The sequence below is a fragment of the Oryctolagus cuniculus genome, chromosome 5 (genome assembly GCF_964237555.1).
Source record: "Oryctolagus cuniculus chromosome 5, mOryCun1.1, whole genome shotgun sequence".
NCBI classification, from domain to species: Eukaryota; Metazoa; Chordata; class Mammalia; order Lagomorpha; family Leporidae; genus Oryctolagus; species Oryctolagus cuniculus.
In genome coordinates this window covers 17,915,532-17,937,853 of record NC_091436.1, presented here as the reverse complement: position 1 = coordinate 17,937,853, position 22,322 = coordinate 17,915,532, and the positions used below count along the sequence as shown (strand labels likewise).

General features: G+C 56.4%; 2 protein-coding genes and 1 long non-coding RNA gene across 4 annotated transcripts; all 3 read right to left on the bottom strand.

Moving 5' to 3' along the window:
* Positions 1-210: 210 nt before the first annotated feature.
* LOC138849570 (uncharacterized) lies at positions 211-4,261 on the bottom strand. Its single transcript, XR_011388458.1, has 3 exons — positions 3,306-4,261; positions 2,485-2,585; positions 211-985 (listed from the first exon to the last, which is right to left on the bottom strand). It is a non-coding gene; the product is annotated as an uncharacterized lncRNA (long non-coding RNA).
* Positions 4,262-7,476: 3,215 nt separating this feature from the next.
* LOC138849569 (UL16-binding protein 2-like) lies at positions 7,477-14,462 on the bottom strand. 2 transcript variants are annotated; one of them, XR_011388457.1, is made up of 5 exons: positions 13,267-13,502; positions 11,242-11,499; positions 10,578-10,853; positions 9,629-9,760; positions 7,477-8,821 (listed from the first exon to the last, which is right to left on the bottom strand). XR_011388457.1 is itself a non-coding variant. In XM_070073422.1 (5 exons), exons 1-4 carry the CDS (start codon positions 14,451-14,453, stop codon positions 9,636-9,638), a joined length of 747 nt encoding a protein of 248 aa, XP_069929523.1. In that variant the 5' UTR covers positions 14,454-14,462; the 3' UTR covers positions 7,477-8,821; positions 9,629-9,635. The 2 variants fall into 2 exon arrangements, 1 of the variants encoding a protein (XP_069929523.1); XM_070073422.1 differs by lacking the exon at positions 13,267-13,502 and adding an exon at positions 14,366-14,462.
* Positions 14,463-15,900: 1,438 nt separating this feature from the next.
* Positions 15,901-21,574, bottom strand: LOC138842973 (UL16-binding protein 2-like). The gene is made up of 4 exons (XM_017340553.3): positions 21,449-21,574; positions 18,327-18,584; positions 17,670-17,945; positions 15,901-16,476 (listed from the first exon to the last, which is right to left on the bottom strand). Exons 1-4 carry the CDS (start codon positions 21,534-21,536, stop codon positions 16,436-16,438), a joined length of 663 nt encoding a protein of 220 aa, XP_017196042.1. The 5' UTR covers positions 21,537-21,574; the 3' UTR covers positions 15,901-16,435.
* Positions 21,575-22,322: the final 748 nt, after the last annotated feature.

Genomic DNA, 22,322 nt, shown 5'->3' with positions numbered 1-22,322 from the left:
CATGGTGGCTTCACCTCATCTCCAGGGAAAACCCCTTCCCGCCACCCCTGGCCCTCGTTACCTGTAGACTCTAGCATCTCCTCCCTGGGCAACAAGAAGTTCCCCAGCCACCTTGTGCAGTCTCCCATGGACACCTTCCGCAAGAACTCAGTCAGCTGCCTGTCATTCTCCCAGGTCGTCTTCATCCAGCTGGCCCCAGGATGAACCTCTGTCCACATTCTGGCGTCCGGGTCAAAGAGGAGGCCGATCTGTCCATCGAAGCTGAACTGCCAGGACCCGTGCCTGCCGCCGCTGGCTCCATGCCAGCAGCACATCCTGCCCTGCAGGCTCAGGGGATGTGCCCCCATTGGAGAGACATTGGCAGAGATCAGTCTTGGCAGGTCCTCTGCCCCACCTGGGATCCACTTCTCCCATCCGTTTCTCTGGTATCTCCTGTCCCTGCTCTGTCCTCTGCATCCTGCACTTCCTCCTGGGGCACTTGAGTGGGACCAACTTGCAACTTCACAGAAACATAAGGAAGTCCCCATGCCCAGATCAGTCTTGACAGACCCTTTGCCCCACCTGGGATCCTGCATTCCCGTCCCCTTTGCATCACCTGGCCCTGATCCTACCACTCCCACCTTGTCGCTGGGCCTCCAAAGGAAGAGCAGTGTCCAGTTCTGCACATGGAAATCCTCAGTCCTGGTTCACAATACCTGTCCTCTTGCCCAGGGACTTTCAGGCTCACCCTTGCTTGTGGAATGTTTCATTTCGGCCACTTGCTGGTTGAGGGCGTCCACCACATCTCGCAGCATTTCTGTCTGCTCTGCCCAGTTGTCAATGGCATCCACTTCCCTCCCAAGGGGGTCAAAAAAGCTGATCTGAGTGAAGCTGCAGTCACAGTGCAGAATCCTCCTGTCATCCATGTGACCTTGAACATCACACCGTTGCTGTCTGGGTCCAGCCTTGGGATTGACAGTTATGACATAGCAGAGGGAGTGACTGTCTGTGGAAGAGAAACATGAGTGAGGCATGGGGATGAGAAAGGACTCACACTCAACCTCTCCCCCAGCTCCAAGACACTCAGGAGCCCACCTGAAGGGCGGGGCTGGGACGCAGGGAAATCAATTCCTGCCATGGCAACTCCATCACTGGCTCCTGACTTTCTCCCACCTGTGCTCCTTGTAATTCATTCAGGTTCTCTGACCAAGTACACAGGGTCCCAGCATGGCCCCCGAGACTCAGAGGGAGCTGGTGACAGGAGTCCTGTGTAAGCACACACAGTCCCTAAGCTCACATGCATCTGAACAGAAACTCCGACACCACGTGCTTAGGAAGTGCAAACCATGGTGTGCATAGTCCCTGGGCAGCCACTGTCTTCTGGGAGCACCTGGCAGAACTGACTCCAAGAGGCAAGAGAAAGACAGAGACAGGTGTGCCTAGGAGGGCAGGACTGAGAACAAGGTTTCCCGAGAGGCAGGCAGTGGGAAACAGCAACGGCTCTCGCTGCACGCCTCTGGGTGAAGGAAAGTCTAGGTAACTCGGGGAGTGAGCACACGAGGACACCAACGTCCACCACCAGAAACCGCAGATCTCCACGTACATCCCATGGACGCCGGTCCTGGGTAAAACACAGAACTCGAGCCCAGAACTTCAGTTTCCTGAGCTGGAGCCACCCGTGCCCCTCGCCTGTGAGGAACTCCTGGTGGACGCCCTGTGAAAGGCAGGTGTCTTGTTAACTGCTCCGGAGGTACTGGCTGTAGGTTAGGTAGGAAGTGAGCAGGGAGGGTGTTGGAGAGGGACCCTGGGCCACAGAGGGGCCTCTGGAGGGTGGCAGAGCAGCAGGTCTGTTTAGTTCACAGTCATCGCAGGCTCCCATGGCTGGAGATCACAGGAAGCCTGTCAGGAGGGGTTGGGCAAGACCTGGACATCTGCCAGCTCACATTCCTCCCTTAAGGGAGGCCTCTCAGCTGCTGGGAGCTGTTTGAGCGGCAGCCCTGCAAGCACAGGGTGCGAGTCATCCTCCCCTGCGTGTGGAAGAAACTCCTCCTGCAGGAACTTAACACAGATTATGGGTGAGACCACCCTCTGAGGTAGCTGAGTCTGCTGGACAGGTGGTGATGCAGGTGAACACTGGGTGAATACCAGGCTGACTCCCAGAATTCCCTCTGAGAGGATATCTAGTAACCAGCTAAGGGCTTGCAGGCCATGTAGCATCAGCTGCAACCACCCCGCTCTGAGCTTCCAGCACCACAGGAACCTCAGACAACACATGGGTCTTCAAGGTGCTCACAGAAAGTACATGTTCCCAGGAAAACAGGGACTCTGTGTGCACAGGTTTCAAAACGTTTTCTGCGCCCAATTAGACACCTTTTCATCCCATCTCTCCACAAATTGGTTGAAGATGTGAATGAATGAATGAATGAATGAACGCGGTTGTATTTACCCCATTCTCCACGGCCAGAGCTCTGTGCTGGGAAAGGGGCCGTGTAGGGCAACTCCTACCTGGAGATCCTAGCCTGGGCCTCCAGTGTGGACAGGCAAGGCCACACCCACTACACAAGGGACGTCCACCCATTTCAGTGTGCACACAAGTTGGCCAGCTCCTGTGAAAACAAGGCTTGTCACCTATAGTGCTGCCTCCCAGCAGCGAGGGGAAGTGCAGGACAAGGTGCCTGAACCCAGGGTGGTGGTGGGGGGATGGTGGCCCCATCCCTTCAAATTCAGGCACTGGGCTGAGGTCTGGGTGTGCCTGCCTGGGGTGACCTCAGGCAGCGGAATGAGGCCATCAGGTAGGGGAGAAGTCAGGACCTGCCAGATGAGAAAGGGACAGATTGGACCCGAAGCCCGGGGATCCTGGTCCTGTGCCAAACTAGTCTACAGGCTTCCAGTGACTAAGCGACTCAGGACAGAACTGGCTGGATGAGACAGGCAGACTGGCAGGGAATCCCCGTGTTCCTGGTCCCGTGCTGAGATGGCCCCGGGGCTCACAGGACTCATCAACTCAGGAGCAAAGTGGCCTGATGAGGCTGTGAGCGGTGGTGGATAGTGGGTGGTGGCTGGCAGCAAGTGGACGCTGGTGGTTGGAGGGGGAGTTGTGGTTGCAGAGCGGAGTCGGGGGATGGCCTTCCTGCAGGGTCCTCACTCATTCACGCCCCCTGGCTCAGTGACCCCAGGACGGGCCTGGGGCACCATCAGTTTCCACCGCCCCCTCCCATCCTCCTCCTGTGACCTCTAGGAGAAGCGGCCTCAGGGTAGCCACAGGCCTGAGAGGAGGTCCCCACCCTCTCTCCCAGGCCCTGTTCCCCTGCCCTGAAAGCACTCACCGGCCAGCAGTGCCCGGAGCCCGGCTGCCAGCAGAGGCAGGAGCAGAAGCAGCAGGGACGTGAAGCAGCGCAGGGCTAGCAGCTCCATCCTGGAGTGAGTGAGTTCAGCACTGACTGCGTATTTAAGGACAGCCAACTCATTTACATACAGTTACAAGGAGTTTTTCGCGCCACTGGCTGCTGGCCCTGTGCCCTGGAAATAAGGGTGGAGTGAGATCAGCTCTGAGGTAGCCGCCTGAATCTTGTCTGCAGTTACCCGTGCTGGCTTTGTGGCTGCACTTACCAAGGCTGCCTGCAGGGGCGCTGACACCCATCCTCCACAGGGAAACTCTAGTGGCTATTGTTGGAATTGTTTCTCCCTGTAGAAGCTGCTGCTTTAGTTAAATGTGTGTGGATTTCTCTTGTTTCTCTCTCTCTCTTTTTTTTCAGTAATCGGAGGGGCAGCAAGTGAGAAACTTGCCTCCCTCCAATCGTTTTGAAGGAGAATGGGCCTTCCCTGTCCTGCCCTGAGCGCTCTGAGCTAAAAGCGCAGAGGCTGCACAGGGAGCATTGGATGGAGTTGTTCCTTGGGATGCTTTGTGCCATCCAAGAGCCAGAAAGAGTCCAGCACCTGCAGGGTCCGGAACACTGCAGGTGAGAACGCTCTCCTCTCTCTCTCTCCCTCCTTCTCTCTTTCTTTCTCTCTCTCTCCCTCTTTCCCCGTGCATGTGTGTGTGTGTGTGTGTTGCTCTGCCTACAGAAGGAAAGGTGGAGGGAGGGTGAGGAGAAGGAGAAGGAGCAGGAGGAGGGAAGGAGGACAGACAGATGAAGAACAGGTGGCCGTCTTCAGGGAGGCAGGCAGGCAAGCAGGCGTCCTGGGTTCCTGGCCTTGTTAAAACCCACTCCGAGGTGTGGCTGCAGCACAGCTCAGGCTCCCCTTTCCCTCTTGCTGAGCGAGAGGTGTCCATGGAGCACCTGCTGCTGCCCACTCTGACAATGATTCCTCAAGTGGAGCGTCCATGCTGCTTGCTGCCCACAAACCCTGTGCCTGTGTTCCTGTGCCCCAGTCTCCTGTGACTGGGCCCTGAATCTGCGCTACACAATCCTGAGCTGGCTAAGCCTTCTTCAACCCACAGGCCATGAACCAGCTGCTGAAACCTGGTATAGGAAAGGGCCCCTCCCTCTCCCTCTCCCTCCACCAGGCTGGCTCCTGACAGGGAGAATTTCTTAGAACTCAGGGCTGAGCTGGTCCCAGTTAATGCTACTGAGGGACATGAGGACTGATTTTCCTGTCTCACTTCCAGAATGAGACAGTGCAGTCCAGGGGGCAGGGCTGGACTCAGGGAATTCCCTCTGCCATCATCCCAGCCAATCCCATCTACCCTCTGCTTCCCTCCCAATGCTGCCCTCCATACCTGTCACTCAGAATGGCTCCCCTTGCATGACAAGGAGGACTGAGCTGGTGAGGAGCAGGAGAATGTCGAGGGCATGGGCATGGTGGCCGTGACCTTGGATGGGACTGGTCCTGAGGTTGTGGGTGGCCGTGCTGAAATGGAAGCCGAACACTGGAGGCCCTGTCCAGACCCCAAACCCCAGAGAGGCCTTCCAGCTCCTGCTCCTGGGAAAAGCAGCCGTACAGACAGCTGGCACCCGTACTGTGAACTGCTGGGACAGGTCCTGGAATAGCAGGGAGGAAGCCAGGGTGACCATGCAGACCGTCCCTCCTGGGAGGCCAAGATGGGAGAGGCTGGGGGTGGTGGCTAGAGGGGAGGCAGGATCTGGACCTAGAGATGGTTCTGAAGGACCCCAGAGAGACAGCAGAGGAAAAGGGAGAACCAGGATTCTAGGAAGAGGGGACAGCGAAGGAGAAGGTCTAGAAACAGTGATGTCCACGGGGTGGAGGCCAGCAGGAGGGCGCGTCAGGGAACTGAAATCCACGCCGTGTGGGAGAGATGAGCAGGAAGAGCAGGAGAGGTGTGAGGACAGGCACAGAGGTGATGCTGCGGTTGCCATTGGGAGGACACATCACACTGGATTGTGAACTCAGACACACAGGCTCACACACACCTGCACACAGCACCCTACCATGCACCCACAAAGCACAGGACTCACAGGCTCACACAGAACACATGTACTGTCACACACACACTTCATTCATACACACTCACATTCCCACTTCACACGCACCAGCATCCACACCCTTACATGCACACACACCCATATCCTGGCATGCACACACACCCGGGTATAGCACAGTCACATGCACACGGCACCCACACCGTGCATGCACACACTGGGGTGGCTTCACCTCATCTCCAGGGAAAACCCCTTCCCGCCACCCCTGGCCCTAGTTACCTGTAGACTCCAGCATCTCCTCCCTGGGCAACAAGAAGTTCCCCAGCCACCTTGTGCAGTCTCCCACGGACACCTTCCGCAAGAACTCAGTCAGCTGCCTGTCATTCTCCCAGGTCGTCTTCATCCAGCTGGCCCCAGGATGAACCTCTGTCCACATTCTGGCGTTTGGGTGAAAGAGGAGGCCGATCTGTCCATCAAAGCTGAACTGCCAGGACCCGTGCCTGCCGCCGCTGGCTCCACCCTGACAGCACATCCTGCCCTGCAGGCTCCGGGCATCTGCCCCATTGGAAAGACATTGTCAGAGATCAGTCTTGACAGGTCCCCTGACCCACCTGGGATCCACTTCTCCCATCCGTCCCTCTGGTATCTCCTGGCCCTGCTCTGTCCTCTGCATCCTGCACTTCCTCCTGGGGCACTTGAGTGGGGCCAACTTGCAACTTCACAGAAACATAAGGAAGTCCCTGTGCCCAGATCAGTCTTGACAGACCCTCTGCCCCACCTGGGATCCTGCATTCCCGTCCCCTTTAACATCGCCTGGTCCTGATTTCCTACCTCTCCACCTTGTCGCTGGGCCTCCAAAGGAAGCGCATTGTCCAGTTCTGCACATGGAAATCTTCAGTCCTTATTCACAAACCTGCCCTCTGCCCAGGGACTTTCAGGCTCACCCTTGCTTGTGGAATGTTTCATTTCGGCCACTTGCTGGTTGAGGGCGTCCACCACATCTCGCAGCATTTCTGTCTGCTCTGCCCAGTTGTCAGTGGCTGGCAGCAAGTGGACGCTGGTGGGTTGGAGTGGGAGTTTGTGGGTGTCGAGCGGGGACGCCTCCGTGCAAGGTTCGCACTCATTTGCGTGCCCCCTGGCTCTGTGCCTACTGTCGGCAGGATGGGGGGTAGGGCACCAGCAGTTCCCACTGCTCCATCCCATCCTCTTCCTTGGACTCCAGGAGAAGCCGCCTCAGGGAAGCGCAGGCCTGCGAGGAGGTCCCCACCCTCTCTCCCTGCCCTGTGCCCTGCCCTGAACGCACTCACCGGCCAGCGGCGCCCAGAGCCCAGCTGCCAGCAGACGCAGAAGCAGAAGCTACAGAAAAGTGAAGGGGTGCCCGGGCAGCAGCTCCATTGCAGAGTACTGAGTCAGTTCAGAGCTCACTGGGTATTTAAGTACAGGAATTGTGTAGGTACCCGGGTTTATTGGTTAAGGAAGGCTGGGGTGAGAGTGGCTCCAAGGCAGCTAGGTTATAGATTAATCTTTGCGGCTGCCTCTAAGGCTTCGTCTGCAAGGGCGCTGACAGGGGCACTGATACCCGTCTTCCCCAAGGAAAACCAGCGCTATTGTTGGAATTGTTTTCTCCTTCTTGAAGTTTGCTGTTTTAGTTAAATGTGTGTGAGATTTCTGGTGCCTTTTTTTTTTTTTTTTCCAGTAATCGGAGGGACAGCCAGTGAGAAGCTCACCCCCACCTCCGAATCATTTTGAAGGACAGCTCAGCCTGCCCTGTCCCGCCCTGAGCGCTAGGAGCTAAAAGGGCATCGGTTTTAAAAGGGTGCGGAGGGCTGGTGCTGCAGCTCACAAGGCTAATCCTCCGCCTGCGGCATGAGCAGCCTGGGTTCTAGTCCCAGTTGGGTTGCTGGATTCTGTCCTGGTTGCTCCTCTTCCAGTCCAGCTCTCTGCTGTGGCCCGGGAAGACAGTAGAGGATCGCATAAGTGCTTGGGCCTCTGCACTCGCATGAGAGGCCAGGAAGCACCTAGCGCCGGCCATGGTGGCCATTTGGGGAGTGAAGCAACAGAAGGAAGACCTTTCTCTCTGTCTCTCTCTCTGTCTATAACTCTGCCTGTAAAAAAAAAAAAAAAAAAAAAAAAAAAAAAAAAAAAAAGGGCGCAGAGCCGCACAGCCAGTTGCCAAGAGTGAGTCTCTTGGTTGCCAAGAGTGAGTCAGAGTCCAGCACCTACACGCCTGAACGGGCTCGCTCTCTCTCTCTCCCTCTCCCTGTCTCTCTCTCTGTTGCTTGCTCTGTGTGTGTGTGTGTCTTGCTCTTCCTAGAGAAGGAAAGGTGGAGGGAGGGTAGGGAGAAGGAGAAGGAGGACAGACAGAGGAAGAACAGGTGGGCGGGCTGCAGGGAGGCAGGCAGGCAGGCATCCTGGGTTCCTGGCCTTGTTAAAACCCCACTCTGGGGTGTGGGGTGCAGCACACCTTGGGCTCCCCTTTCCCCCTTGCTGGCTGAGAGGTGTCCATTGAGCACCCGCTGCCGCCCACTGCTGTCTCTATGGTGAAGAGCATGAGTTCAGCGACACTAGCACATAAATAAGGCACACAGTATTTATGAAACAAATCTTCAATCAGGTCAAACATTTTGGTGTTTGGGATCCAGACTCTCTTGTGCCCTCACTGTGCCAGCAGCAACCGTAGAGGGGTCTGGGGTTTGGATTCCACCTTGACTGCCTTACCCCACCTCTAACCCCATGCATGCATCCTCTAGGGCGCCCATTCTGGGCTTTGGGCTTCGCTGGAGCAGCTGGAACGCCCGGCCTGCAGGGCTGGAGTAGCCCGCACTCTCTGAACTTGGGTTAATGGCTCATGACAGGTGAAAATATGTAATCAATACATAAAAACAAAACGGTACAGAAATGTAACACGAGAAGGAGTGCACAGGTAGTGTCTTGCAGGCTGATCTAAACTCTCACTGGCACGACTGCTTGCAGTCACTCTCCTTCTTATATTCCGTGTTTCTCTTTATAACTTGGATGTTAAACTGGGCTCTTCCAGGTGTCAATTGAAAAAAGCTAAAAATAAATAAATAAATAAAAAGGACTCTTTGACCAAGTCTCCCAGGTCTTCCCTATTCCCTCAAAGGAACCCTTCCAAATAGGACTCTGGGCCACTCAGCACGGAATCTGGGCTCCTGGGCTAGGCAGGGCCTATATCCTTCCTCAGCCTGATGAGGTCACAGGAGACAGAGGCTCGTCCTGTTTCCCAGTAGAGAAGGAAGGGGCCAGAGTCCCTGAGTAGGGGAGCTCTCAATGCACACAGCTCGACGTGAGTAGACCCCAGAGGCCCAAGAGGGCTGCAAGCACTTTCCACGGCCCAACAACTCCAAAGGCACCCAGTGGTGAATGTCCCAGATAGGCAGCGTCATGTCAGCCTTGTGGTCACTGTGGTTGTGATTCCAGCATCACAGATGAGAGAGGCCCTGGTTAGAGAAAAGACAGGTGATGCCCTGCTCCAGGACAGCCCCGGCTACTCCTAGAGTCCTCCTCCCGTCTCAGGAATTCTCAACTCCCCACCCCATCAGATGCAATAAAGAAGGAATCTTCCTCAGATTCTCAGCACAGATGCTGTTGCCCCTGCCCGCCCGCTCTCCTGCCCTGAGAGTGGACTTTGCTTACAACAGACCTTGCTAGTTAATTTTAACCTTGGAGCATCCCAGAGTTCTCTTCCTGCAGGGGGACCAAGACCTTGGACAGGTTCTCTGGTAACAGGAACGCCCTGCGCTCTGCCTTAGGAGTTGGTTCCCAAAGGCCTTCCCACCCCTCATCCTGGGATGGGCTCAGCCTCCTCTTTGCTTGGAGGGTGGGATCTCTGACAACGACTCCTCAAGTGAGCGTCCATGCTGCTTGCTGCCCACAAACCCTATGCCTGTGTTCCTGTGCCCCAATCTCCCGTGACTGGGCCCTGAATCTGCGCTACACAACCCTGAGCTGGCTAAGCCTTCTTCTACCCACAGGCCATGAACCAGCTGCTGAAACCTGGTGTAGGAAAGGGCCCCTCCCTCGCCCTCCAACAGGCTGGCTCTTAAAAGTGAAAATTTCTTAGAACTCAGGGCTGAGCTGGTCCCAGTTAATGCTTCTGAGGGACATGAGGACTGATTTTCCTGTCTCACTTCCAGAATGAGACAGTGCAGTCCAGGGGGCAGGGCTGGACTCAGGGAATTCCCTCTGCCATCGTCCCACCCAATCCCATCTGCCCTCTGCTCCCCTCCCAATGCTGCCCTCCATACCTGTCACTCAGAATGGCTCCCCTTGCATGACAAGGAGGACTGAGCTGGTGAGGAGCAGGAGAATGGTCCAGGGCATGGGCATGGTGGCCGTGGCCTTGAATGGGACTGGTCCTGAGGTTGTGGGTGGCCGTGCTGAAATGGAAGCCGAACACTGGAGGCCCTGTCCAGACCCCAAACCCCAGAGAGATCTTTCAGCTCCTGCTCCTGGGAAAGGCAGCCATGCACACAGCTGGCACCCGTACTGTGAACTGCTGGGACAGGTCCTGGGGGAGCAGGGAGGGAGGATGGGAAAGATCTGCCAGAGAGGAAGTCGGGGTGACCATGCAGACCGTCCCTCCTGGGGGGCCAAGATGGGAGAGGCTCGGGGTGGCAGCAGGAAGGGAGGCAGGAGCTGGACCTGGAGATGGTTCTGAAGGAACCAAGGGAGAGAGCGGAGGAAACGGGAGAAAAGCGAATCTAAGAAGAGGGGACTGCGAAGAAGGGCTAGAAACAGTGATGTCCACGGGGTGGAGGCCAGCAGGGGGCGGGTAAGGGGACTGAAATACATGGGTGAGGAGGAGATGAGCAGGAGGAGGAGGAGAGGCGTGAGGACAGGCACAGCTCCGGATGTGAGGACACATATTGGATTGCTTTCTTAGACACACAGGATCACACACACATGCACACAGCACCCTAACATGCACACAAACAGCAAAGGACACGCATAGGCTCACTCAACACACATACACTATCACACCCACACTCTCATACATGCACACCCACATTCCCACGCCACACCCACCAGCATCCACTCCCTTATATGCACACACACCCATACCCTCGCATACACACAAACCAAAGTACAGCACACTCACATGCACACAGCACCCACACCGTGCATGCACGCACTGGGGTGGCTTCACCTCATCTCCAGGGAAAACCCCTTCCCGCCACCCCTGGCCCTAGTTACCTGTAGACTCCAGCATCTCCTCCCTGGGCAACAAGAAGTTCCCCAGCCACCTTGTGCAGTCTCCCACGGACACCTTCCGCAAGAACTCAGTCAGCTGCCTGTCATTCTCCCAGGTCGTCTTCAACCAGCTGGCCCCAGGATGAACCGCTGTCCACTTTCTGGTGTCTGGGTCAAAGAGGAGACCGATCTGTCCACCGAAGCTGAACTGCCAGGACCCGTGTGTGCCACCACTGGCTCCACGCTGACAGCACATCCTGCCCTGCAGGCTCAGGGGATCTGCCCCATTGGAAAGACATTGGCAGAGATCAGTCTTGACAGATCCTTTGCCCCACCTGGAATCCACTTCTCCGTCTGTCCCTTGGTATCTCCTGGCCCTGCTCTGTCCTCTGCATCCTACACTTTCTCTGGGGGTAGTTGGTTGGGGCCAACTTGCAACTTCACAGAAACATAAGGAAGTCCCCATGCCCAGATCAGTCTTGACAGACCCTTTGCCCCACCTGGGATCCTGCATTCCCGTCCCCTTAGCATCGCCTGGCCCTGATGTCCCACCTCTCCTGCCCTGCCACTGGGCCTCCAAAGGAAGCACATTGTCCAGTTCTGCACGAGAAAATCTTCAGTCCTTATTCACAAACCTGCCCTCTGCCCAGGGTCTTTTCAGGCTCACCCTTGCTTGTGGAATGTTTCATTTCAGCCACTTGCTGGATGAGGGTGTCCACCACATCTCGCAGCATTTCTGTCTGCTCTGCCCAGTTGTCAATGGCATCCACTTCCCTCCCAAGGGGGTCAAAAAAGCTGATCTGAGTGAAGCTGCAATCACAGTGCAGAATCCTCCTGTCATCCACGTGACCTTGAACATCACACCGTTGCTGTCCAGGTCTGGCCTTGGGATTGACAGTTATGACATAGCAGAGGGAATGAGCATCTGTGGAAGAGAAACACAAGTGAGGTGTGGGGATGAGAAAGGGCTCACACTCAACCTCTCCCCCAGCTCCAAGATACTCAGGAGCCCACCTGAAGGGCGGGGCTGGGACGCAGGGAAATCACTTCCCGCCATGGCAACTCCATCACTGGCTCCTGACTTTCTCCCACCTGTGCTCCTTGTAATTCATTCAGGTTCTCTGACCAAGTACACAGGGTCCCAGCATGCCCCCGAGACTCGGAGGGAGCTGGTGACAGGAGTCCTGTGTAAGCACACACAGTACCTAAGCCTACATGCATCTTAACAGAAACTCAGACACCACGTGCTTAGAAAGTGCAAACCATGGTGTGCATGGTCCCTGGGCAGCCACTGTCTTCTGGGAGCATCTGGCAGAACTGACTCTAAGAGGCAAGAGAAAGACCAAGACAGCTGTGCATAGGAGGGCAGGATTGAGAAACACGGTTTCCAGAGTATGGCAGGAGTGCGCGATCAGGGCTGATCAGTCAGCTGGGGGGTCCTACAGGGAAGAGTGTGAAGAGACAGGTGGACATACAGGAGTGCACCTGTCACCTGAGTGCATGCACACATGCACCTACGTGGACCCAACCAGGGCTGACACCACACACCGGGAAGCAGCTGGCAGAAGCAGTTAGCACAGTGGCTGGATGATGACCGCCTCCCCTACCCGCACCTGAGGCCAAATCTCCTGTCCAGACGAGGACTGAAAACAGCAGCACTGAGCGGGACCCAGTGAGAGGAGAGGAAACTCTTTCTTAGGAAAGGTCAAGGCAGTCACAGGTTTACAGTGAGAGACAGCAACAGCTTTTACTGCAGGACTCTGGTTGTAGAAAAGCCTGGGTAACTCGGGGAATGGGCACACGAGGACACCAACGTTCACCACCAGAGACCGCAGATCTCCACGTACATCCCATGGATGCCGGTCCTGGGTAAAACACAGAACTCGAGCCCAGAACTTCAGTTTCCTGAGCTGGAGCCACATGTGCCCCTCGCCTGTGAGGAACTCCTGGTGGACGCCCTGTGAAAGGCAGGCGTCTTGTTACCTCTTCTGGAGGTTACTGGCTTGTGGATTTGGAAGGAAGTGAGCAGGGAGGGTGTTGGAGAGGGACCCTGGGCCACAGAGGGGTCTCTGGAGGGTGGCAGAGCAGCAGGTCTGTTTAGTTCACAGTCATCGCAGGCTCCATGGCTGGAGATCACAGGAAGCCTGTCAAGAGGGGTTGGGGAATACCTGGACATCTGCCTCTCTTAATCCAACAGAACGTTTTCACTGCTATGAACAGTTTTTTGGCAGCCCTCCAAACACAGGGTGTGAGTCATCCTCCCCTGAGTGTGGAAGAATTTCCTCCTGCAAGAACCTGAACACAGATTATGGGGGAGTCACCCTCTAACTAACATAGCTGAGTCTCCTGGACAGGTAGTGATGCAGGTGAACGGTGGGTGCATACCAGGCTGATTCCCAGAATTCCCTCTGAGAGGGACGTTCAGCCATTTCAGGGTGGTTCTTGGTATGGGTGCGGGCAATGGAGAGAGGGGGTGCATCTGGCCATGGGCTAGGGGGGACCACACAGCCTCCCAGCTGTCATCATGAGCAGGGCTCCTCACCCACGAGGTCATTCAAGTGACAGGCCTGGCAGTGGCTGCTGGACACGATTCTCTGGAGCCAGGGGTGTGGGGGCAGGGCCAGATGAAGCAAAGCAGCCGCAGGAGCAGGGAGCCTGTCCCCAGATGCCAGCACGAGGCAGCACCACTCACCTCAAGGTGAGCTCACACCTGCAGCTCAGGGAGTGTCCCCACGTGGACCCAGGACTCCGCTGGACAGCACAGGAGTAGCAGTAACGCTGCAACCACAGGACCCCACTCCTCTCCCTGCGGCCACCAGAAGCTGCAGCAGGACAGAATCCACTGCTGACTCTCACACCCCCGAGACTCCACTCGAGAAGGACACCCTGCGGGCTGGGGCTCCAACAGCCGGGGCATTGAGGATGCGGCGAACCTGGGGTGGGCAAATGGGACCCTGCTCAGATCTGGGCCCTAGTTCCTTTGCAAGTTGTCCCTGGCTGGTGGTGTCACTGCCACCCCCAGAAAGAGTTGAGCAGCTGGGGAGACAGATGACTCAGAGCCAGTACAGTCGTCCTTTGCACAAAAGTTGGCCAGTTCTGTACAAAACAAGGCTCATCACCTATAGTGATTCCTCCCAGCAGCCAGGAGGAAGTCAGGAGAAGGTGCCTGAACCCAGTGCCGTGGTGTTGGAATGGTGGCCCCATCCCTTCGAATTCAGGTCCTGGGCTGAGGTCTGGGTGTGCCTGCCTGGGGCGACCTCAGGCAGCGAATGACGCCATCAGGTAGGGGAAAAGTCAGGACCGGCCCAATGAGAGAGGGACAGATTAGACCCGAAGCCCGGGGATCCTGGTCCTGTGCCAAGACTAGTCTACAGGCTTCCAGTGACTAGGCGACTCAGGGGGGAGGTGGCTGGATGAGAAAGGCAGACTGGCAGGGAATCCCCGTGTTCCTGGTCTCATGCTGAGATGGCCCCGGGGCTCACAGGACTCATCAACTCAGGAGTGAAGTGGCCTGATGAGGCTGTGAGCTGTGTAGCAGCAAGTGGATGCTGATGGGTTGGAAGGGGAGTTTTTGGTTGCAGGAGGGGTCAGGGGATAGCCAAGGTCGCCTCCGTGCAGGGTGCGCTCTCCTCCATGTGACCACTGGATCCGTGCCCAGGGCTGGGGCACCAGCATTTTCCACCGCCCCCTCCCATCCTCCTCCTGTAACTTCTGGGAGAAGCCTCCACAGGGAAGCGCAGGCCTGCGAGGAGGTCCCCACCCTCTCTCCCTGCCCTGTGCCCTGCACTCACCGGCCAGCGGTGCCCCGAGCCCGGCTGCCAGCAGACACAGGAGCAGAAGCAGCAGGGAAGGGAAGCAGTGCCCGTCCAGCAGCTCCATGGCTGTGTGAGTGAGTCAGTTCGGAGCTCACTGGGTATTCTAGTACAGGAATTGTGATGTCAAGTGGTTTTATTGGTCGAAGGGAGGATGGGGTGAGAGTGGCTTCAAGACAGCTAAGTTATAGATTAATCTTTGCGGCTGCCACTAAGGCTTCGTCTGCAGTTGCGCCGATTCCCGTCTTCCCCAAGGAAAACTAGCGCTATTGTTATAAATGTTTTCTCCCCGTTGAAGTTTGCTGCTTTAGTTAAATGTGCGTGAGATTTCTGGTGTCTCTTTTTTTTTTTTTCAGTAATCGAAGGGACAGCCAGTGAGCTCGCCCCCGCCCCCGAATCTTTTTGAGGGACAACTAGGCCTGCCCTGTCCCGCCCTGAGTGCTGGATGCTAAAAGGGCCCTGGTGTTAAAAGGGCATTGAGGCCACACAGGAAGCAGGTTGCCAGGAGTGAGTGAGTCCAGTACCTACAAGCCTGAACACTGCAGGTGAGAGCGCTCGCTCTCTCCCTCTCTGCCTTCCTCCCACCCTCCCTCTCTCTCTCTCTCTCTCTCTCTCTGTCTCTCTGTGTGTGTGTGTGTGTCTTGCTCTACCTACAGAAGGAAAGGCAGAGGAGGGTGGGGAGAAGGAGAAGGAGGGAAGGAGGACAGAGGAAGAACAGGTGGGCGGGCTGCAGGCAGGCAGGCAGGCAGGCAGGCATCCTGGGTTCCTGGCCTTGTTAAAACCCCACTCCGGGGTGGGGCACAGCTCAGGCTCCCCTTTCCCTCTTGATGGGTGAGAGGTGTCCATGGAGCACCCGCTGTTCTCCACTGCTGTCTCTATGGCATGGAGCGCCAGCTCAGGGACACTAGTACATAAATAAAGCACACAGTATTTAGGAAACAAATCTTCTATCAAGTTGTACATTTTGATGCTTGGGATCCAGACTCTCTGTGCCCTCACTATGCCAGCAGCAACCATAGAGGGGTCTGGGGTTTGGATTCCACCTTGACTGCCATAGACCCCACCTCTACCCCCATACATGCATCCTCCAGGGCGCCTCGCTGGAGCAGCTGGAAGGCCCGGCCTGCAGGGCTGGAGTAGCCCTCACTCTCTGATCAGGTCTCATGCTGGGACCAGGCTCCCAGGGCTGTCTCACTTTCCCCATGGGAGCTCTACCCCTGGGCTGTGGCTCAGGCAGAGTACGAAGATAAGGGACAGGGTGGGAGGTGGAAAGATAAGTTAGAAACATGGCCAGCCATTTCTCACATGTCCACACGGGGAGCCCACGACTGTGTCCGTGGTCCCTAAAACAACGAGGTACCCTCTTCACCTAGCAGAGAGGCACTGTGAGCCTGAACCTAGGTCACCATACGTGTTCAGACCCCACGTTGGGGGCCAGTCGTGGGCTCATCCCAGGAGTCCTGTGCACTGGGGTGGGGCAGCAGCACTCTTCCACAAGATGCAACGGAGACAAGTTTCAGGGCACACGACAGCTTTATTAGCACCAAGCACACCTTGTAAAGGGCAGGCAGAGGGCGCCTAACCGATTCAGGGCAGCACTAATTCTATAGATGAAGGCGATATTGGTGCCACTATGCTTCTCAATCAGCTTGAAGGTCACATAGGCTCCTAGCTTTCCAGGTGGGCCTGGGCCACACCCAGGAGCAGTTTACCTGATTGGCAGAGGCAGGGCTGGGGGAAATGTGCCTAGGGGTCCTGGGCCTGCCAGCACTCAGATAACTGCATGGGCTAGGCAGGCAGTCTCACGGGATCTCCCACAGTGGAGTGTGCTGCATTGGGTTGCTGGGCCAGAGTCAGAACAGGGAATGGCGAGGCACAGCTAGTGAAGAGATGGTATCCAAGTCATAGCACCAGTGTTACTGAACTGGGGCTAACGGCTCATGACAGGTTAAAATACAGAATCAATACATAAAAACAAAATGGTACAGAAACTCCAAAAGCATCCAGTGGTGAATGTCCCAGGTAGGCAGCGTCATGTCAGCCGTGTGGTCACTGTGGTTGTGATTCCAGCATCACAGTTGGGAAAAGCCCTGGTTAGAGAAAAGACAGGTGATGCCCTGCTCCAGGACAGCCCCAGCTACTCCTAGAGTCCTCCTCCTGTCTCAGGAATTCTCCACACACACACACACACCATCAATTGCAATAAAGAAGGAATCTTCCTCAGGTCCTCAGCACAGATGCTGTTCCCCCTGCCCGCCCGCTCTCCTGCCCTGAGAGTGGACTTTGCTTACAACAGACCTTGCTTGTTCATTTTTTTAATATTGTATTTATTTATTTGATCAGTAGAGTTACAGACAGTGAGAGCGACAGATAGAGAGAAAGGTCTTCCCTCTGCTGGTTTCTCCCCAAATGGCCACCACAGCTGGAGCTGCACCAATCTGAAGCCAGAAGATAGGTGCCTCCTCCCAGTCTCCCATGTGGGAGGGCTCAAGCACCTGGTCCATCTTTTACTGTTATCCCAGGCCACAGCAGAGTGCTGGACCTGAAGAGGAGCAGCCAGGACTAGAACCAGGTCCTAGGATAGAAGGGAGGGAGGATGGGAAAGATCTGCCAGACGAAGCTGGGATGACCATGCAGACCGTCCTGGGGTGGCACCAGGAAGGGAGGCAGGAGCTGGCATTGGAGATGGTTCTGAAGGAATCAAGGGAGAGAGAGAGAGAGAGCAGAAGAATCGGGAGAACCGGGATTCTAGGAAGAGAGGACGGCGAACGAGCAGCTCTAGAACAGTGACAGCCACGGGGTGGAGGCCAGCAGAGCGGGGTGAGGGCACTGAAATCCAAGCCGTGAGGAAGAGATGAGCAGGAGGAGGAGGAGAGGCGTGAGGGAAGGCACAGCGCCAGATGCTGCTGTTGTAGGGAGGACACACCACACTGGATCACGTTCTCAGACACACACTCAGACATGCACACATAGGTACAACACACACACACATGCATTCATGTCTACACTCTCACATGCACACACAGGCACACACATGTACATCTGCCAGATTCCACACCATCGCACCAACACTATCACACCCACATGCACACGCCCACACACTTGCATGCACACACAGGCACAGCCCATGCATCTATGTACACATTCCAATACTTACATGCACACACACCCAGGTACAGCACACTCACGTGCACACGGCACCCACACCGTGCACGCACACACTGGGGTGGCTTCACCTCATCTCCAGGGAAAACCCCTTCCCGCCACCCCTGGCCCTAGTTACCTGTAGACTCCAGCATCTCCTCCCTGGGCAACAAGAAGTTCCCCAGCCACCTTGTGCAGTCTCCCACGGACACCTTCCGCAAGAACTCAGTCAGCTGCCTGTCATTCTCCCAGGTGGTCTTCAACCAGCTGGCCCCAGGATGAACCTCTGTCCACTTTCTGGCATCCGGGTCAAAGAGGAGACCGATCTTTCCATCGAAGCTGAACTGCCAGGACCCGTGCCTGCCGCCGCTGTCTCCACGCCAGCAGCACATCCTGCCCTGCAGGCTCCGGGCATCTGCCCCCATTGGAAAGACATTGGCAGAGATCAGTCTTGACAGATCCCCTGACCCACCTGGGATCCACTTCTCCCATCCGTCCCTCTGGTGTCTCCTGGCCCTGCTCTGTCCTCTGCATCCTGCACTTCCTCCTGGAGCACTTGCGTGGGGCCAACTTGCAACTTCACAGAAACATAAGGAACTCCCCATGCCCAGATCAGTCTTGACAGATCCTTTGCCCCACCTGGGATCCTCCACTTAGCATCGCCTGGCCCTGATGTCCCACCTCTCCCGCCCTGCCACTGGGCCTCCAAATGAAGAGCAGCGACCAGTTCTGCACATGGAAATCCTCAGTCCTGGTTCACAATACCTGTCCTCTGCCCAGGGTCTTTCAGGCTCACCCTTGCTTGTGGAATGTTTCATTTCAGCCACTTGCTGGTTGAGGGCGTCCACCACATCTCGCAGCATTTCTGTCTGCTCTGCCCAGTTGTCAATGGCATCCACTTCCCTCCCAAGGGGGTCAAAAAAGCTGATCTGAGTGAAGCTGCAATCACAGTGCAGAATCCTCCTGTCATCCACGTGACCTTGAACATCACACCGTTGCTGTCCAGGTCTGGCCTTGGGATTGACAGTTATGACATAGCAGAGGGAGTGAGCATCTGTGGAAGAGAAACACAAGTGAGGTGTGGGGATGAGAAAGGGCTCACACTCAACCTCTCCCCCAGCTCCAAGATACTCAGGAGCCCACCTGAAGGGCGGGGCTGGGACGCAGGGAAATCACTTCCCGCCATGGCAACTCCATCACTGGCTCCTGACTTTCTCCCACCTGTGCTCCTTGTGATTCATTCAGGTTCTCTGACCAAGTACACAGGGTCCCAGCATGCCCCCGAGACTCGGAGGGAGCTGGTGACAGGAGTCCTGTGTAAGCACACACAGTACCTAAGCCTACATGCATCTTAACAGAAACTCAGACACCACGTGCTTAGAAAGTGCAAACCATGGTGTGCATGGTCCCTGGGCAGCCACTGTCTTCTGGGAGCATCTGGCAGAACTGACTCCAAGAGGCAAGAGAAAGACCAAGACAGCTGTGCATAGGAGGGCAGGATTGAGAAACACGGTTTCCAGAGTATGGCAGGAGTGCGCGATCAGGGCTGATCAGTCAGCTGGGGGGTCCTACAGGGAAGAGTGTGAAGAGACAGGTGGACATACAGGAGTGCACCTGTCACCTGAGTGCATGCACACATGCACCTACGTGGACCCAACCAGGGCTGACACCACACACCGGGAAGCAGCTGGCAGAAGCAGTTAGCACAGTGGCTGGATGATGACCGCCTCCCCTACCCGCACCTGAGGCCAAATCTCCTGTCCAGACGAGGACTGAAAACAGCAGCACTGAGCGGGACCCAGTGAGAGGAGAGGAAACTTTCTCAGGAAAGGTCAAGGCAGTCACAGGTTTACAGTGAGAGACAGCAACAGCTTTTACTGCAGGACTCTGGTTGTAGAAAAGCCTGGGTAACTCGGGCAATGAGCACACGAGGACACCAACGTTCACCACCAGAGACCGCAGATCTCCACGTACATGCCATGGATGCCGGTCCTGGGTAAAACACAGAACTCGAGCCCAGAACTTCAGTTTCCTGAGCTGGAGCCACATGTGCCCCTCGCCTGTGAGGAACTCCTGGTGGACGCCCTGTGAAAGGCAGGCGTCTTGTTACCTCTTCTGGAGGTTACTCGCTTGTGGATTTGGAAGGAAGTGAGCAGGGAGGGTGTTGGAGAGGGACCCTGGGCCACAGAGGGGCCTCTGGAGGGTGGCAGAGCAGCAGGTCTGTTTAGTTCACAGTCATCGCAGGCTCCATGGCTGGAGATCACAGGAAGCCTGTCAAGAGGGGTTGGGGAATACCTGGACATCTGCCTCTCTTAATCCAACAGAACGTTTTCACTGCTATGAACAGTTTTTTGGCAGCCCTCCAAACACAGGGTGTGAGTCATCCTCCCCTGAGTGTGGAAGAATTTCCTCCTGCAAGAACCTGAACACAGATTATGGGGGAGTCACCCTCTAACTAACATAGTTGAGTCTCCTGGACAGGTAGTGATGCAGGTGAACGGTGGGTGCATACCAGGCTGATTCCCAGAATTCCCTCTGAGAGGGACGTTCAGCCATTTCAGGGTGGTTCTTGGTATGGGTGCGGGCAATGGAGAGAGGGGGTGCATCTGGCCATGGGCTGGGGGGGACCACACAGCCTCTCAGCTGTCATCATGAGCAGGGCTCCTCACCCACGAGGTCATTCAAGTGACAGGCCTGGCAGTGGCCGCTGGACACGATTCTCTGGAGCCGGGGGTGTGGGGGCAGGGCCAGATGAAGCAAAGCAGCCGCAGGAGCAGGGAGCCTGTCCCCAGATGCCAGCACGAGGCAGCACCACTCACCCCGAGGTGAGCTCACACAGCGGCTGCAGGGAGTGTCCCCACGTGGACCCAGGACTCCGCTGGACAGCACAGGAGTAGCAGTAACGCTGCAACCACAGGACCCCACTCCTCTCCCTGCGGCCACCAGAAGCTGCAGCAGGACAGAATCCACTGCTGACTCTCACACCCCCGAGACTCCACTCGAGAAGGACACCCTGCGGGCTGGGGCTCCAACAGCCGGGGCATTGAGGATGCCGCGAACCTGGGGTGGGCAAATGGGACCCTGCTCAGATCTGGGCCCTAGTTCCTTTGCAAGTTGTCCCTGGCTGGTGGTGTCACTGCCACCCCCAGAAAGAGTTGAGCAGCTGGGGAGACAGATGACTCAGAGCCAGTACAGTCGTCCTTTGCACAAAAGTTGGCCAGTTCTGTACAAAACAAGGCTCATCACCTATAGTGATTCCTCCCAGCAGCCAGGAGGAAGTCAGGAGAAGGTGCCTGAACCCAGTGCCGTGGTGTTGGAATGGTGGCCCCATCCCTTCGAATTCAGGTCCTGGGCTGAGGTCTGGGTGTGCCTGCCTGGGGCGACCTCAGGCAGCGAATGACGCCATCAGGTAGGGGAAAAGTCAGGACCGGCCCAATGAGAGAGGGACAGATTAGACCCGAAGCCCGGGGATCCTGGTCCTGTGCCAAGACTAGTCTACAGGCTTCCAGTGACTAGGCGACTCAGGGGGGAGGTGGCTGGATGAGAAAGGCAGACTGGCAGGGAATCCCCGTGTTCCTGGTCTCATGCTGAGATGGCCCCGGGGCTCACAGGACTCATCAACTCAGGAGTGAAGTGGCCTGATGAGGCTGTGAGCTGTGTAGCAGCAAGTGGATGCTGATGGGTTGGAAGGGGAGTTTTTGGTTGCAGGAGGGGTCAGGGGATAGCCGAGGTTGCCTCCGTGCAGGGTGCGCTCTCCTCCATGTGACCACTGGATCCGTGCCCAGGGCTGGGGCACCAGCATTTTCCACCGCCCCCTCCCATCCTCCTCCTGTAACTTCTGGGAGAAGCCTCCACAGGGAAGCGCAGGCCTGCGAGGAGGTCCCCACCCTCTCTCCCTGCCCTGTGCCCTGCACTCACCGGCCAGCGGTGCCCCGAGCCCGGCTGCCAGCAGACACAGGAGCAGAAGCAGCAGGGAAGGGAAGCAGTGCCCGTCCAGCAGCTCCATGGCTGTGTGAGTGAGTCAGTTCGGAGCTCACTGGGTATTCTAGTACAGGAATTGTGATGTCAAGTGGTTTTATTGGTCGAAGGGAGGATGGGGTGAGAGTGGCTTCAAGACAGCTAAGTTATAGATTAATCTTTGCGGCTGCCACTAAGGCTTCGTCTGCAGTTGCGCCGATACCCGTCTTCCCCAAGGAAAACTAGCGCTATTGCTATAAATGTTTTCTCCCCGTTGAAGTTTGCTGCTTTAGCTAAATGTGCGTGAGATTTCTGGTGTCTCTTTTTATTTTCAGTAATCGAAGGGACAGCCAGTGAGCTCGCCCCCGCCCCCGAATCTTTTTGAGGGACAACTAGGCCTGCCCTGTCCCGCCCTGAGCGCTGGATGCTAAAAGGGCCCTGGTGTTAAAAGGGCATTGAGGCCACACAGGAAGCAGGTTGCCAGGAGTGAGTGAGTCCAGTACCTACAAGCCTGAACACTGCAGGTGAGAGCGCTCTCTCTCTCCCTCTCTGCCTTCCTCCCACCCTCCCTCTCTCTCTCTTTCTCTCTCCCTCTCTCTCTCTCTCTGTGTGTGTGTGTGTCTTGCTCTACCTACAGAAGGAAAGGCAGAGGAGGATGGGGAGAAGGAGAAGGAGGGAAGGAGGACAGACAGAGGAAGAACAGGTGGGCGGGCTGCAGGCAGGCAGGCAGGCAGGCAGGCATCCTGGGTTCCTGGCCTTGTTAAAACCCCACTCCGGGGTGGGGCACAGCTCAGGCTCCCCTTTCCCTCTTGATGGGTGAGAGGTGTCCATGGAG

Excerpts from the sequence above, each read along its gene's own strand:
- LOC138849569 (XM_070073422.1), bottom strand. The coding sequence starts at position 14,453 with ATGGAGCTGCTGGACGGGCACTGCTTCCCTTCCCTGCTGCTTCTGCTC. Across the intron at positions 11,500-14,365 it reads GCTCGGGGCACCGCTGGCCG|ATGCTCATTCCCTCTGCTAT; the intron begins GTGAGTGCAGGG and ends TCTCTTCCACAG. Across the intron at positions 10,854-11,241 it reads GAAACATTCCACAAGCAAGG|ATCCCCTGAGCCTGCAGGGC; the intron begins GTGAGCCTGAAA and ends CCAATGGGGCAG.
- LOC138842973 (XM_017340553.3), bottom strand. The coding sequence starts at position 21,536 with ATGGAGCTGCTGGACGGGCACTGCTTCCCTTCCCTGCTGCTTCTGCTC. Across the intron at positions 17,946-18,326 it reads GAAACATTCCACAAGCAAGG|ATGCCCGGAGCCTGCAGGGC; the intron begins GTGAGCCTGAAA and ends CAATGGGGGCAG. Across the intron at positions 16,477-17,669 it reads GGAGATGCTGGAGTCTACAG|GGCTTTTCCCAACTGTGATG; the intron begins GTAACTAGGGCC and ends TTCTCTAACCAG.